We start from the raw sequence: 12,081 nt of genomic DNA on the forward strand, positions 1-12,081 counted from the left end.
AATTTTGGAAGACCTTTCTTATCCACTGATAAGGCTAGTATTGATCTTCAGCATGGGAAGGTAATTTTGAGTGAGAATGATCAAGAATCACATTTGATGTTTTAAAATCACCAGACCTTCCCCATGTCTCTTGGAATGATCCTAACTAGAAAACAAAAGTAGTTGCATGAGTAGTACACAGCCCATCAATTATATCAACTAAATTGATCCTTGAAGAGCAAATGATAATAGAAGAATATATGTACTTAAACACATTCACAGATGAAGTTTTACCTATGGATTTAAACACATTCAAATAAACATACTTTTCTAGGATTTTGGAAAGAACATAAACACATATGCATAAAATCTTCAATAAGGCTACATAAATAACTTAAACGGGATATTTTTTTTCTTGAAAGAATTTTTTATGCTAAATGAAAGGGAACATAAGGACATGATTCTTATGTGTTTACGCTTTGTTATGACTATGTCTGAATAACATACATATGTGAATAATTCTTGAATTACCAAGTGCATAAATTAAATTAAATATAGAACAACTAAATGATTAATCAAGACAAAATAAGGGGTTGTAAGGGGTTGATATTTGACCAAGACAAGAAAGAGGAGAGGTTGAGTTAGGTTTAGGGTGTTGGTCATGAGATGTAAAGGAGGTGTTGGCTTGTTTTTAGAAAAGGAACGAAGAAGAAGGAGGGGAGAGAGAGAGAGAGAGAGAGAGAGAGAGAGAGAGAGAGAGAGAGAGAGAGAGAGAGAGAGATGAATGTGGGTATTTTGGTCAGGGATGGAAGAGGGAGAGAGAGGGACATGGTTGTGAGTATATTGACCAATGAAGGAAGAGGGAGAGCGGGAGAGATGGTATGGGTGTCTAGACCATGGAATAAATAGAGAGTGGGAGGGCAGTTTCACATCACACTATTCATTAAAAAGACATTCAAAATCTTGCTTGCAAAGTAAGTGAAAATGAGAAAAACCAATTGAGGAGGAAGAAGAAGGTGAAGGAGGAGAGGGGGAAATTTCAAACAAGATGAGAAGTGTGGGGGGAATGGTTGAGCATGTCTATTTATAATTAATGAAGCCTCCCGAATTCTCAAAAAGGGAGGGAAATATGTTTTGAACAAATGAGAGAGGGAGTAGGAAAGAAAGAGGGGGAGATTTAAAATGGATGATTGAGTTTGTTATTGGTGGTTAGGGACAAAAAATCAACCTTAGCTCATTTGGATCAGAGAAATTAAGGAAACACCATGGTGAAGTCAATTTTGGTTAAGGTGGCCCTATCTCAATATATTTTAATTCAAATATCAAATAAGATAGTTAAGTCAGTTATGAGTGTGTTTTTGGGTGGTTATGTGCAAAAATATGATCTTGGCTCATTTGGCTTAGAAAATTAAAGAGAATACACTAGTGAAGTCACTTTTGGTAAAGATGAGCCCTATATTAAAGAATTTGAAATCAAAGTGTGAGTTCCACCTCAAGAGAGAAATTTTTGTTGATCTTTTTATGAAAACTTTTTATTTTTTTAATTTATTAGATTTAATTTTCTTAGCTCAATTTTACTTTAGTTTAAGTTTAGTAATGCTTTGAGTTCAATTTGTTGTGCTATCATGATTGTTATTATGATTATTGTCTGAATTATCATAATATCGATAGACCCACAAACAAGGTTTGATTGGACGTGAAAGGAGTCATGTAAAAGGTTTTGATGTTCTGAACGCACTCATGTAGGCAATTTTTGAAAATAGCACTCTGATGGAAAATTTTTTACTTGGGTGTAATTTTCATGCATGAAAACGTGAAGCAACATGTTCTAAGTAAAAAATGTGTCTGAACGTCGTCAAACTTATTTGCATATTTTCATATGTGATAACAAATGTCATACAATTTTTAGAGTGAAGTTTTAAGTAGTACGATGATTTATGGAGATTATGATAATTTTGGGGTGCTTTTGAAATAAGTTGATTTTTAGTTCAATTTTAAGGTTTTGTTGATATTGGTTAGATTTGATTATATTTTAGTTTGTTTAATTTCAAATTTTATTTAGAAAAATTTCAGCTTTAGGTTTGAATTGGAGTTGACTTGTTTTTTAGTTTAAGTGGAGTTCAGGACCTAAATTATCCAAGTTTAGTTCAATCATGTAATGACATTATAAAATGATTTTAGGTTCATATGAGATTGGATAACCAAGGGGAAGGGTTGACCAAAAGTGAGGTCAACAAAGATCTTTTACATTATATCCTTCTTTATAAATTATGGTTTATTTTAAGAAAGATTTTAAAAATTTTCAATTGATTATTTAAATTAAATCATAAATAAATCTCTTGGTTGATGATAATATCTCTTAATTTAATCCCTCTTGGGTCCAACTTCCCTTTCATGCTTTTCCTATTTAAAATCCTCATGCTTATTTCTCATTGGCCTAATTAATTAGTGTTTGGATTGATGATGTGGCAAAATAAATCTAATGCTCCATATTAAATCATGCTTGGCCGCCCTTCTCATTGTTTAATCTTTATTTACTTTATTTCTAAACCCCAAAAACATTCTAAAAATTCTTTTCCTCCAATTCTCTCATGCTTAGCTGAAGTTTTCATTACAAATATGTGTGTATGGTATGATTAATCAGGCTTGCTCTAAAAAACCATACAAAAACTCTATCAATTTGTTGTCCCAATTGCTAAATATCTTCTCTCACTTGCTTGGTCGAAATTCAATGGCACTTCTCTTGCTCTAAGCATCTACAAGGAGCACCCTCTGCTCTATTTTAATCAATCCTCTTAAATGGCTAATTTATTTGGGGAGATCTTATGAATTCGTGAGCTTGTGTTAAATATTTTAATCAAACTTAGTTTGTTTCTTCTTATGACATTCATGAGCTTACTTTGATTTCATTATATAAATTATATTTTAAGTTCATCATATCACTTGAATTAAATACATTAAAAATGCAATTATTTACTTTGTCTTCATATCAAATAAACTAAAACAAAAAATGTGAGCAATTATTTTTATTGTTATTGCATTTTGTCTGACCCGAGCATTTTTTTTTTATATCTTCTCATGTGAGGGTAAAATCTTGTAATCATATTTTGTTTTTATTTGGTTATTGTAAGATTGTATGAGGTCGTGCTCATGTGTTGTGAGTATTGTATCCAGCCTTCGTGGGGAGGATACAATTATTGTGACATTGACTATTTTAGTTGAATCCTATGTAATAGGCTGATTTATGAGTTATTGGTCGACCACGCAACCATAGTTTGTGTTTTACTTTTTGCAATTTCTCTTAGTAATTAATTATCCTTTTAATGTGCAAGTCACATCAATAACATTTCTACAAAATAAGAATAACTTTTAAATTACATTTTGCTCTAAAATTCTCCAAGACAAGTGTTTTATCATTTTTCTACTAAAATAAAATATAACACCAAAATCAACCCTCTCCCCTCTTGGTGCAATAAACTACTATAAATTGGTACATTATATCATCATTATTAAATATATTTTTATTTATTATGATTTTTCTTTTTGCTCTTTTCTAGAGCTTATATATAAACACATGTATCAATATATTACACTATATCTAACTTATAACAATATTCACACTTTATTAAGGAATATATCATCATTATTAAATATATTTTTATTTATTATAATTTTTCTTTTTTACTATTTTCTAGTGCTTATATATAAACACATGTATCAATATATTATTCAATCAATATATTACATTTTAATTTTAACTTATAACAATATTCACACTTTATTAAGGATTGCTTTTCTACTAATTTTCTATATTTTCTTATGAATCATATACTTCAATCACAATGTTTATTTTCTATGCCTCATAAAAAAAGATAGGAGAAATTTGTTCATTGTTTATTTTTGTAGAAAAAAATGCTTAAAATTCATTTCAAATGAAGTAGTCCCTCTTGTACTTATGGACCACTTATTAAAGCTCATCACAATAAAATTACTCCAAACATGAGCTTTGAATAAAGTTCAAACAAGATTCGAGTAAGGGTTCTAACAAAATTTGAGCAAGATTTGAGCTTAATTCAAAGTAAGGTTGGAATATGATTTATGCATGAACTAAGCATGATTTGAGATGTTTCGACTATGATTTCAATACATTTCAAGCAATATTCAAGAAAAGGTCAAGTTCACACATAGCTTGGACATGATTTGAGGAATACTTGAACAAAGTTCAAACAAAGTTTGTAGACATTTGAACATGATTCAAACTAGTAATAAGATAATATAATGAAACATTTTGGATTTGCTCTTTGCTTACCATCAATAGACTCATACAATCATCCCACTTCATCATAAAATTTTTGTCATTATAAGCCATATATAAATTCAAATTGATTCTTTTAATTGACTGGATCAAATTAATATTTAACAATAATTTTAATCTTCACAAACTTGTAGGAGGGCGTGAGCAAAAATTAGACTTTAAATATCAATAATTAAACTTGCTTTTAACAATAGAATTTAAGTATATAGACTAATACCAACCATTTAGCTATTGTTATATCAACCATTTAGCTATTCAATATATTCAACCACTGCACAAACAGCTTCAACATCCTTCAAAATATGATGGTTTTAGTTCTACACTAAAAAAAAATAAAAAAAAATCATTTAAATCAACAAAATAAAAATTTTTGCATGATGTATAATTTGAAGTGTATTAAATACATAGATGAAACCAGAGCACCAGGACACTCCATAAATATTTGAATCCACAATCAGCACTACTATTCTAGGGTTACCAGCCTTTAAAAACTTGCACAAAGATGCTGTAAATAGCACTGCAGAACAAGAGAAACATAACAGGAATGTAAGAAAGCAAGAGAAAAGAGGAATGAGAGACTTCTTAAGGTTTATTTTGCTGATAACCACAAATAAAAAAAAAAGAAGAAAAAAAAGCAGAACCTTATAATCAATTCAGAAAACAAATCCAAATAAATAGTTTGATTCTTTGACTAAGGCTGAGCCATTTTCTTAACAGTGGAGGCCATGTACTTCCCTTGGTGTTCAGCAAGAGCAAGTTCCACCTCACTGGCTACCCTAGTACCATCACCTGCATATACTCCAGCACCATATGGGGAGCCTCCTCTGATCTCTTCCATCTTGAACATATTGGAACCAAACGTGTAACCTATAGGAACAAATAGCATGCCATGGTGGGCCAGCTGTGTGATTGCAGTCCAACTGCAAGTAATTGAGAAAAAAATATTATTTATATTGTTTAAATATTTAGCATATATAAGAGAGCAGAAAAGAGGAACTCTTAATGTCACCACATTGACAGCTTGGACCACCTAAAACTATAAATTTGAAAGCCTAAGGTGGTGTTTTAAATATTTAGCATATATAAGAGAGCAGAAAAAAGGAACTCTTAATGTCACCACATTGACAGCTTGGACCACCTAAAACTATAAATTTGAAAGCCTAAGGTGGTGTTTAGCTGCAACCTAAATTTAGGTCAAGTAATTTATCTAATTCAGTAAATCCCATAAATTCGGATTTATCAAATCCAGTGTATGACATAGATAGAGCTTACGAGTGACGGAATAAATTTGCCTTGCAATCAAATTTAGTAAATTCGGATTTACAGAGTGTTGGATTAATTTTTAGTTTTTTAGTGTTTGGTTGGATTTAAGTTAAAGCCATGACTAAATCCTATTAATAGTATTCTACCAAACACCACAAAAATGTATAATAAAGACGAAAAATGAAGAAAAAATGGGAGCAGCCAAAGAATGAGCAATATCATATATCATAAAGGCAAATCACATAAGGCAAATCACATATATATATATATATATTCAAAATTCCTTGTAGTTTATCTTCAACAAGATGAATCAAATTATTCAATAAGAACATGGTCTGGTATTCTGGATCGTAGCTGGCAGCTTGGCCAAATTAGTTAACTTCATGATATGGGAGGGTTAAACGGAAATTATTATCAGTCAAGTGTACATTCTCATAGTTCCAACAACAACAACAAAGCCTTAACTTCATGACATGGGGTCGGCTACATGAATCCTTTTTCTCCATAGCGTCCTATTTAGTGTCATATTTTCATTTAGTTAGATCATTGTTTATACAATAAGCCCAAGTCTTCCTAGGTCTACCTCTACCTGTATTAACACAAGTCGAATCTAAAACATCTACTCTCCTAATTGGATCATCAGATGGTCGACGTTTAATGTGACCAAACCATCTAAGATGACTTTCTCTAATTTTATCCGTCACAGGAGCTACACGAACCCTATCACTGATATATTCATTTTGTATTTTGTTTCTAAGTGTAAATCCACTCATCCACCTAATCGTTCTCATCTCGAAAACACTTAACTTAATATTATGCTTCTTTTTTAAAGGCCAACATTCAATGCTGTAAAGCATTGCAGATCTCACCACCGTCTTATAAAATTTTCCTTTCAAACTAAGCGGTACTTTTCTATCACACAAAAGGCCCAAAACATTCCTCCACTTAGTCACACTGCTGTCACTAGAGCTGCTGCTGCTAAAATTACATTCCATGTATTCAGTATTAGTTCTACTTAAATGAAGGCCTTTAGACTCCAATGTAGACCTCCATAATTCAAGTTTTCCTGGGTTTTTTCTCTAATTTTATCCATGATAAGGATATCATCAGCAAAAAGCATACACCAAGGTACATCCTCTTGTAGATGTCCAATAAGACCGTCCATAACTAAAGTAAAAAAATATGGGCTTAAAGCTGATCCCTGATGTAATCCAATACAAATATCCAACATAAATAAGAAAATATTTGGTCAATCCTCCTTCAATTCGAACACAAGTAACAACTCTAATATACATATCTTTAATGACTTGAATATAAGTCATATTAACACCTTTCTTCTCAAGAACTCTCCAAAAGATATCTCTTGGAATCTTATCGTAAGCTTTTTTAAAATCAATAGAAATCAAATGTGGATTCTCTTTATTATCTCTGAATTTCTTCATCAAACCTTTTAATAAATGTATAGCTTCCATAGTAAATCTTATCGTAAGCTTTTTCTAAATCAATAAAAATCAAATGTAGATTCTCTTTATTATCTCTGGACTTCTCCATCAAACCTTTTAATAAATGTATAACTTCCATAGTAACGACATAAATCCAAACTGATTACGAGAAATATTTGTATCATGTCCTAACCTATGTTCAATTACTATCTCCCACAATTTTACAGCACGACACATTAACTTAATTCCTCTATAATTTGCACACAATTGTGCATCCCCTTCATTCTTAAAAATGGGACCAAAATACTCTTTCCTCCCTCCTTAAGCATCATTTTTTTTAATTTTTAAAATAATATTAACGAGTTTAGTAAACCAAGAAACTCCCAAATCTCCTAATAATTTCCACACTTCAATTGGGATATCATTAGGTCCTACATTCTCATAGTTAAATTGAAATTATTATCAGTACTACTTAATACAGACTCATAGTCACATGTTCGGTCATAAATTCTATTCTTATTCTTAAATTTAGTATGTGTGCCAAACATTGATTTCTGCCAGAATTAGGGTTATTTTTTGAACCATTCCATTTTCACGCAATGGTAAAATTAGTAGATTTGTTACAGCCACGGTCACATAAAACAAGTAGGAGAATAATTTAAGTTCAGGGTTTGTAATTTTGCTTTAGCAAACAAAGGGAAAGCCAAACCCAAACAGTTGTGATAAGGCTACTGATGGTGATAATAAAGACTCTTACAATTATTAAAAAAAACAAAGATGAAGAGTATTAACCCAAAAGGTAATCATCACAATTATAGCATTATCAGAAATCCTATGCAAGTCAAAAAGAGATTGGAAGCAAAGTCGAACTTATAAAAATCAAACCGAATAGTTGAATGGCAAGCCAGCTGAAAGAGGTTGAGGCATACAAGAAGTGGCATAATCAAAATTTAAGGAGATGGAGTGCCTATTAAAAAAAGGGGAACTTCCTATATAGCATTCAAATGTTTTATATTTATAAAACTAGCACCCTCATACCTCTATTCACCAAAATCATAGATAAATTTAAAAATTAGCAGCAAAACTACTTTCATCCATAACATTTAGTAAAATTTGAAATGATTTGGTTCAATGTATATAAATACATCAAATTACTAGATCAAATTTTTTGTTCTGGGAGTTGAATACGTAATTAAATGGGTTTGGGTGGCATGAGAGTAAATGTCCCATAAAAAACTAAAATGCAACAAATTATAGGAGGGAAGGGATGTTTTTGTATGATATATAGCAAAAGGGGGTTTACTACAAACCTAAGCTAAGGGAGAGAAAGGAAGATTTTAAGGAGACATAATATAATTTAGGGTTTCTAATGCGATGTCATTTGAAGCTCATAACTGAAAGAGCAAAAAGATAATAGCCATCAAATAGAGAGGCAAGTCAAGATATTCATCTACAATACTAAATCCAGAACAGAAAATCAACAGTCACAGACTGTAAACAAAAGTAGTTAAGGATAAAGGAAAGGTCATTAAGAAAAGGCTGTGGAGAAATGCGAGGCCAGTTATAGCAGGATCAAGGCTTGAAGGCTGTCTAAGCATGTGATCCATGAACTAAATTGGAAGGCAATTAGAGGCCACAACAAAAAATAAAACAAAATAAAATTCAACACAAGAAACTAACCAAGCAAAGGAAAAATGTCATGGAATACTTGTGTTCCGCAACAAGGGGTGTAGGGGGCAAAAATCCCCGAAAGAATGAGGGAGAGAAAAGTCAATGAAGGGAGACAGCAGGGTGGAAAAATGGATGGTAATTGAGAAGGTACAAGTTATTGGAGGAATAAAGCTTGATGGGCAAAATACAGCCGTAAGGTGGCAATGTAAATGGCTGCTTGGGGCAAAATAAAGTACGACAGCACATAAACTAAAATGGCATGGGTATTATGCACAAGATAAACAAGTTCTTTTCGATGGTAATCATGTATAAGATTCAATATATTTGGACTAAATTTGACTTGCAACCTAATATCAAAATTTTGTTGTCTATTTGTTCCCTCCTGTAACCTTATGGGGAGAAAATATGGAGTTTCACAGTGGCATGATGAATAAAGGTAACCAAAGTGGCATTTTCATCCAGAAAAAAAAAAGGATGTAAGATTATAAAGTGAAAAGTGATGCAGACACATATTGCACAAAGTGAATAATCACAGACATTTAGCTTTCTCCCGGCAATGGGAATTAGGATTTATATAAAAGATTTTAGTGAAAATTTAATATTAGTTGTCAACTAATCTTCAAACGTTTATTCCTACATATTAAAAAAAAAAGCGTTAAAAAAATAGGTTTAACTTTATCATCAAATTTCTTAAATATAAACTTAAATAAATCTTAGATTAGTATAAGTCAATGTAGTAGCCTTTTAGGCCAATGGCAGATAGTTTTTCGTTAATTTGTTCAAACCAATTCTATCTTGATTCCAGTCCCTTTTAAACACAATCACTTATTCATTTGAGTTTGGATCAAGAAAAATTGTTTGTTTCAAGTTTTAAGCGGACAAAAGTATCTAACCTATTTCTGAAAAGAAAAGAAACTTCGATGTTAATCACCATCAATAACACTATCAAAACGAATTACTTCGTTCCAACTAATACAAGAACTTGTTACGGAGTCAACGATTGTTGCTAAATAGCAATATTTAAACCAAAATGCTAGGGCATAATATTATATCACAGTTTCTAGGGAACTAAACTGTGAAGCACAACGTGAAACAAACAAGAACGAACTAGCAAACATTGTGTCATTGATCAACTGAGAGAAAGCACTCAAATTGTTTCATAAGCTATTTGACGTTTTAGGTTTAGTCTCATATGACAGTTGAAGAACGCATTAGTATAGAAATAACAAGTGTCTCACCCTCACCAAAGATTTATACTTCTGAGATGAAAATGGGTTAATCAGATCCAAGTTTTGTCCTTTTGGTTTCATCATCTCTAACAATGCCACATCATGTTCGATGAGCACAATAGAAATCTTTCTGCAACAGCCTATCACCGGCCCATTTATCCTCTATCAACACAAAATTGGGGCCATCAAAACTAGTTGCAAGAGAAGTTTCACACCTAAAACCAAATGCCAGAAGATGACATTATTCGAGTATGAGTAATGCATTTGGCCAACAAGAATAAAAGATAAACAAGATTCTGTAATTAAACTATAATAAATGATAAGCAAGAATTTGTAGATAAACAATATATTTGCACAGATTTTCCTATTTGATATCAAATTGATTGAGAAAAAAAAGTTTCACAGATAATCTTACGCGGTTGTTTCTTGCCCTCCACCTTGTGTCCCGGTGCTCACAAAGAACCCAGCCGGTTTCCCTGCCAGCTTCTGTTCCTTCCACAACTGACCTGTACTATCAAAAAACGCCTTCATTTGAGCAGCCATGCTTCCAAACCTCGTGGGAAACCCAAACAAAATCCCGTCAGCCTCAGTGAGCTCTGCCGCAGTAATGAATGGAATTTCCTCATTCTTAGGGGGCGCCTGCATCATCTCAAGAACTTCAAGTGGAAGCGTTTCAGGCACACGGTACAAGAATCCCTCAACGCCATCGATTCCATCCACCCCCTTCTTTATCCTTCTCGCCAAGCTCTCCACATGCCCATACATGGAGTAGAACACGATAAATATCTTCAACTTGACCTCCGCCGGATGTGGAAGTGCACTGTTTGCCGTCTCAATTTCAACGTCCCTCTCCTCTATAGCAACTGGTGCATTCTTTGCATCACTCGAAGAGTTCTCCGCTCGCACCGCCGGCGGCCGTCTCTTGCTAGGCACGCAACCCGCTCCTTTCCCCATATCTTCTTCTCAAACAGATTGTAGTCGGAACCCCAGTATCCTATCAAATCTGGAAGAAGACAAATCAAAATGCTCAATTTCTTGAAATTTGGAGCAATGATGACTTCGTAGGACAGGTCTATCAAACCGAGAATTGTGATAAACTTACTGAAATCGGACAAACAAACTATGCCAATTTGGAGCAATTTCCTCCTAAATGGGGGCTAGGGTTTTTGGCTCTCTCGAGCTAATTAAGAGAATGCCGTCTTCACCAAGCCCTGCATCGAATTGGTTTTGTTTCTCTCGCAATTCGCATGGGAATTCAAAGGGAACAAGGCTTGGGGGGACAGTTTCAGTTTTGCCGTGGCCGCTTAGTCAGAATTCCAGGTGGCATCCGTTGAATAGTGACTGCAATCAAACTGCAAAAGGAAAAAAAAAGATGGAAGATTGACTAAGTATCAAGTGATTGTTATGGGTTAAAGTTTTAAATGAATGAAATAGGATGCATGATTTATAAGGGGAAAAAATTGGATGGATAATCAATTCAAAAATTCATTAATTTTAATATTATATTTATTTTAAAAATATCACTAATAGATAGAAATTTTTTTTCATGAATCGAATCAAAAACAACATAAGAAAACAAATTCAAAATTTGCGGCATCTAAAACTAGAGTAATTCATACTGAAATATATTAATTAATAAATAAATATTTTTTTATATTTTAAATGTCGAAAACACTCTCTGAGGATCCAAATATGTCATGTGGTTCACACTGAATATATAGAGTGTTGGACGAATGAGAGAAATAGATAGAAAAAGATATTCAGAGAGGAAATAAAGTTATTTATTTAGAAATGACCCCATTTTGATAGGTTTTTGAAGTTTCTCGTATGATTAAATATTTTTCTTTGCTTAAAAGGAATGTGACAAGTCATTTTTTCACCTTTTCACATTTATAATGACTCCAAGTCATTTTCATATTCAAAACTGACATTGAAATCGTTTTCTATGCATAATTGCTTAAAGAAGAGTATTTAATGACCTGTCACTCCTATCAATCAGTCAGCTAAAGGCCTTTGGTCGGCCAACATTCATTCGGACGACTGAAAGTTCATCGATCAATTGTCTTAATGGAATTATGAGTAGAGGTCCTTTTGTCGTTAGGGTGAGCTTAGGCAGTCCGACAGATGGTGTATCACTGTAATTTGGTGGGCACAACTCCTTTGATGATGAGCCTTCTCATAG

The 12,081-nt window shown here is 32.8% G+C and overlaps 1 protein-coding gene across 2 annotated transcripts; it reads right to left on the reverse strand.

Moving 5' to 3' along the window:
• Positions 1 to 4,699: 4,699 nt before the first annotated feature.
• LOC110032502 (probable NAD(P)H dehydrogenase (quinone) FQR1-like 2) lies at positions 4,700 to 11,247 on the reverse strand. 2 transcript variants are annotated; one of them, XR_002294858.1, is made up of 4 exons: positions 11,002 to 11,247; positions 10,315 to 10,902; positions 4,936 to 5,214; positions 4,700 to 4,811 (listed from the first exon to the last, which is right to left on the reverse strand). XR_002294858.1 is itself a non-coding variant. In XM_020736154.1 (3 exons), exons 2-3 carry the CDS (start codon positions 10,851 to 10,853, stop codon positions 4,986 to 4,988), a joined length of 768 nt encoding a protein of 255 aa, XP_020591813.1. In that variant the 5' UTR covers positions 10,854 to 10,902; positions 11,002 to 11,247; the 3' UTR covers positions 4,700 to 4,985. The 2 variants fall into 2 exon arrangements, 1 of the variants encoding a protein (XP_020591813.1); XM_020736154.1 differs by having other exon boundaries at positions 4,700 to 5,214.
• Positions 11,248 to 12,081: the final 834 nt, after the last annotated feature.

This window comes from Phalaenopsis equestris, unplaced genomic scaffold (genome assembly GCF_001263595.1).
Source record: "Phalaenopsis equestris unplaced genomic scaffold, ASM126359v1 Scaffold000957, whole genome shotgun sequence".
Classification (NCBI taxonomy): Eukaryota; Viridiplantae; Streptophyta; class Magnoliopsida; order Asparagales; family Orchidaceae; genus Phalaenopsis; species Phalaenopsis equestris.

What these genes read in the sequence shown, in the direction of transcription:
- LOC110032502 (XM_020736154.1), bottom strand. Translation starts at nt 10,853, where the DNA reads ATGGGGAAAGGAGCGGGTTGCGTGCCTAGCAAGAGACGGCCGCCGGCG. An exon ending in GGAGGGCAAGAAACAACCGC is followed by an intron (nt 5,215 to 10,314) that starts GTAAGATTATCT and finishes AATTACTTGCAG; the next exon opens with TTGGACTGCAATCACACAGC.